At 39.8% G+C, this 3,571-nt stretch overlaps 1 protein-coding gene across 1 annotated transcript in view; it reads right to left on the bottom strand.

The window, feature by feature from the left end:
* Positions 1-3,571, bottom strand: part of LOC131880919 (uncharacterized) — a 15,078-nt gene that overhangs the window by 5,511 nt on the left and 5,996 nt on the right. The window contains exon 2 of the mRNA XM_059227650.1: positions 179-560. Within this exon, the coding sequence (XP_059083633.1) occupies positions 179-559 (381 nt within the window). The 5' untranslated portion in view covers position 560. The remainder of the gene's footprint in view (positions 1-178; positions 561-3,571) is intronic.

The raw sequence follows: 3,571 nt of genomic DNA on the forward strand, positions 1-3,571 counted from the left end.
AATAGGGCATCTCCTAGAAATATAGTTCGAGAAAACGCCTGAAACAGTAAACGATGTCTGTCTAATTGGATTGGAAGACCCTCATCTCAACAACATTTTATCGAATCCAGCCATGCAATTTGATAGGTTTTGTGAGTATTGATGATTATTGCGCAGTCGCGCTCTCTAACATCCTTACCTTAACATAATAAGTCCATGGAGCAAAAGATTTTTGCCGTGGTAAAACCTTTTCAACCCTCTCCACTAGATCAAAATAGTCGTCATTCAAATGCGGGTCTTCTGAGGGTGCTAAGGTGTCCTCCTTGTCCAAAGCAAACTTCATCTTCTGGTGCGGAAATCGCTTCCGGTGGTAAGACATGAAAGCTTGCGAGGCATCTCGTCCGGCAAAGGCACTGATGAACAATTGGCCACCAGGATGAAAGTCAAGGAGCTTCTCGGCATTGTAGAATTTGTTGCCAATCCGGACTTGATTGGCGGGACAATCCATCATTACGTCCACCTTCTCACGAGTTAGACTGGATGCCTCAAAATCCGAGCCCACACGTCTTTCCTTCGCCATTCTGAAATGTTCGTATAATGCATGTTTATCTATTCCATGTGTTCGAACGCTTCTACTTTGTGTTCTCTACAATACTAAAGTTCGTGTTTTTCAACATAAAATGTTCCTTTGCATCAACGTTCATTCTAGCTTTGGGCCCTTGGAACCAACCTGCCGCAGGCCTGCGCCCCAGCCTAAGCTCCCAAGGCCCTGGAACCGAGAGTTTAGGTGCCGTTCAAAATCCGATGTCTCGGTCAAAAATAATATTAATTTATCTGACCCCCCATGCCTTTTTGGTCGACATTAAAATATTTTAGGACTAGAAACCGGATTTTGGACCACATCTAACCTTTCGGTTGCCAGGGCCTGGGTGCGCTGAGGCAGTGGTTCAAGCCTGCGGCAGCTCGTTTGCGAAGGCCCAGAGCTAGAAGTGCCAACAGGGGGCCAGACGTTTTGATAATGAAGCCGCCTAAAAAAAGTTGAAACCGCCATAATTTTCCGCCAAAATCTGAGCATATTTTGAATTTCCCCCCAACTGGAACAAAAATCCGCCAATTTTCAACAAAACTACCGATTATTGTACATTTTCCATAATGTAAATCGTTTTGGGGTGAAAAAATGTGCCTCTGAATCAATAATGATGCATGCCATCCAAATGAATTTTTAAAATGTTGTTTAAAAAGCGTCCTGTCTCGAGAATTTTAACACTTTTTGCAATTTTCCAACTTAGGAACATTACCTCCATCTTTCCCCAATCAACCTGATCTTGGATTTACTTTTCAAGTTCATTAGTGCCTAATCAAAACCTTACCCATTACATTCCAACCTAACCATAACTCAAAAAAGCACCTGATTTGTTCAGTAAACGTGTCTGGCAATATAAACCAGTTTAATACATGCATACATTGTTAAGTTGCTAGTTTGTTTTGAGATCAAGTAGAACATCATTTTTTGCAATGGCAGTGGTGAAACAAAATGACAATGATGTCACACACTGACCTCAACAATTTAAGAATTTGCTTGAATCCGCCCAATTGTTTTTTGATAGGCTTGCAACCTTCGTAAGAGTCCAACTTTACATGTAGCGTGAGGGGTAATCCACAGACCATATAATGACATTTTCTGAACTCTTGTATATTCTATTGATATCATCAAGTGCACTCATCAATAAGCAAGTCTCTTAGAAATGTGAAGGCAATGAAGTTTTGAAATAAAGTCCCATGAGTATTATAATCCAGGGTCCATTACAACTCTGTCTGGTTCTATAAGAGTGCACGGTGTTCAAAAAGCCCTATCAAGTTTCCAGAGAAATTCCCGAACACAAATTTGCATTTTTTCTACCTCAAAAAGTCATAGGAACATTTTCAACTTTATTGCTTTATGGAATTCTAGTCCACATAAAAAACTTACATACCTAAAAACATTATAAAATTAAAATTTTCAAAAACCTACTCCATGTAAATTAGGAGCACACTTAGTTAGCTTTTGAATATAACTTACGATATCATCTATTACACCGCTACTTAGTTATATCGGATTTAGTGGTCCAAATTTCATCGCTTTTGGCCCATAATGCCTCTGTTATATGTTAATTCAAGTTCCCATACGTTTCCCCCAACGCAATCTCCACCTGTGGATTCCCGCCCGGTGATTCTCCGCCATAGTGAACTCCGCCAACGGCAATCTCCACCACCATCAAATTCCCCCACGGTGAACTCCGCCACAGTGAACTCCTCCAATGGTGAATCCGCCAGGAGTGAACTCCCCCACGACGATCTCCGCCATTGGATAAACTCCGCCAAAAACAATCTCCGCCAGGGTGAGCTCCCCCACGTGTCAAATCCGCCACGATCAACTTCCGCCATGATAACGTCCGCCATGATCAACTCCGCCATTGATCAATCTCCGCCATGATCAACTCCGCCATGATCAAGTCCGCCCATGCGTCTACTCCGCCATGTTCAGCATGCCACAATAAACTGTCCTAGACGTAAATTAGTTAAGGAAAAGTTTGCATAAACGGAAAAAGGCTCTTATACACGTTACTTCTTGGGTCTCTAGAACTTCAAGATTCGGCCTAACTCAAGCAATCACTTTTTAATGTTAAATTTCTCGTTACTTCAGAACATAATCTTTCAAGCAAATTTCGCCCGAGCTTTGCATTAATAAAAATGAGCCCTCCCCTTTAATGGAAAGTTGTATTGGGTCATTAAAAGCATCTTTTTTGCTTAAAGGGCTGAACAATCTTCCTCTGTCAATCAAAATATTAATCCCACGGGGGCTTTTTTCTGTATTTCATTGTGTATAGAAAATGTCCTGCTAGACACCTAATCGAGTTAAGTCTGTTATCACATCATTAGATACGATCTTAAGCTTTAAGTCCAACTACATGCACAAGATGAGATAAGTTTTCAGCGAAGTCCGCTAAGAACCAAAATGCCTACAAGCAGGCCAGTTGAGAATGTCCAAAACAGTAGTAAGTACTATTCTAACAAAGTATTATTTGGCTGACAGGAATGTAATGATTACGGTTTAGCTGGTGTGACAGTAGAACTCGGTGAAGTCGTCATAATTGAGGCCCCCTTGTATTTATTTTTTTTTTGATTTCGAATTAAATTACCTGCTAACCTCGACTATCGGTGGGATTGGAATCCCAGCATTTGGTTGCATTATTTGGAAATTAGAAATTTTCAAAATTTCCAAATTCAGATCAAAGTGCAATTGAGGTTTTTCGTTACATATGTATGTTTGATCTTCTCCTTTATTTATATTTTTAAGAATCTGCTTTTTGAGGGTTTTAGATATGGTTGTACAAGATTTTAAGTTAATTTGAAATTATTCAAGAAATGGAACAAAAAAATCTTTCATTTTGCGATAGTGAAATCGATATTAATGATTTGGGAAATTGAATTAACATATAACAGAAGCATTATGGGCCAAAAGCGATGAAATTTGGACCACTAAATCCGATATAACTACTAGTAGCGGTGTAATAATGATATCGTAAGTTATTCAAGAGCTAACTAAGTGTGC

The sequence above is a fragment of the Tigriopus californicus genome, chromosome 5, assembly GCF_007210705.1.
Source record: "Tigriopus californicus strain San Diego chromosome 5, Tcal_SD_v2.1, whole genome shotgun sequence".
Classification (NCBI taxonomy): domain Eukaryota; kingdom Metazoa; phylum Arthropoda; class Copepoda; order Harpacticoida; family Harpacticidae; genus Tigriopus; species Tigriopus californicus.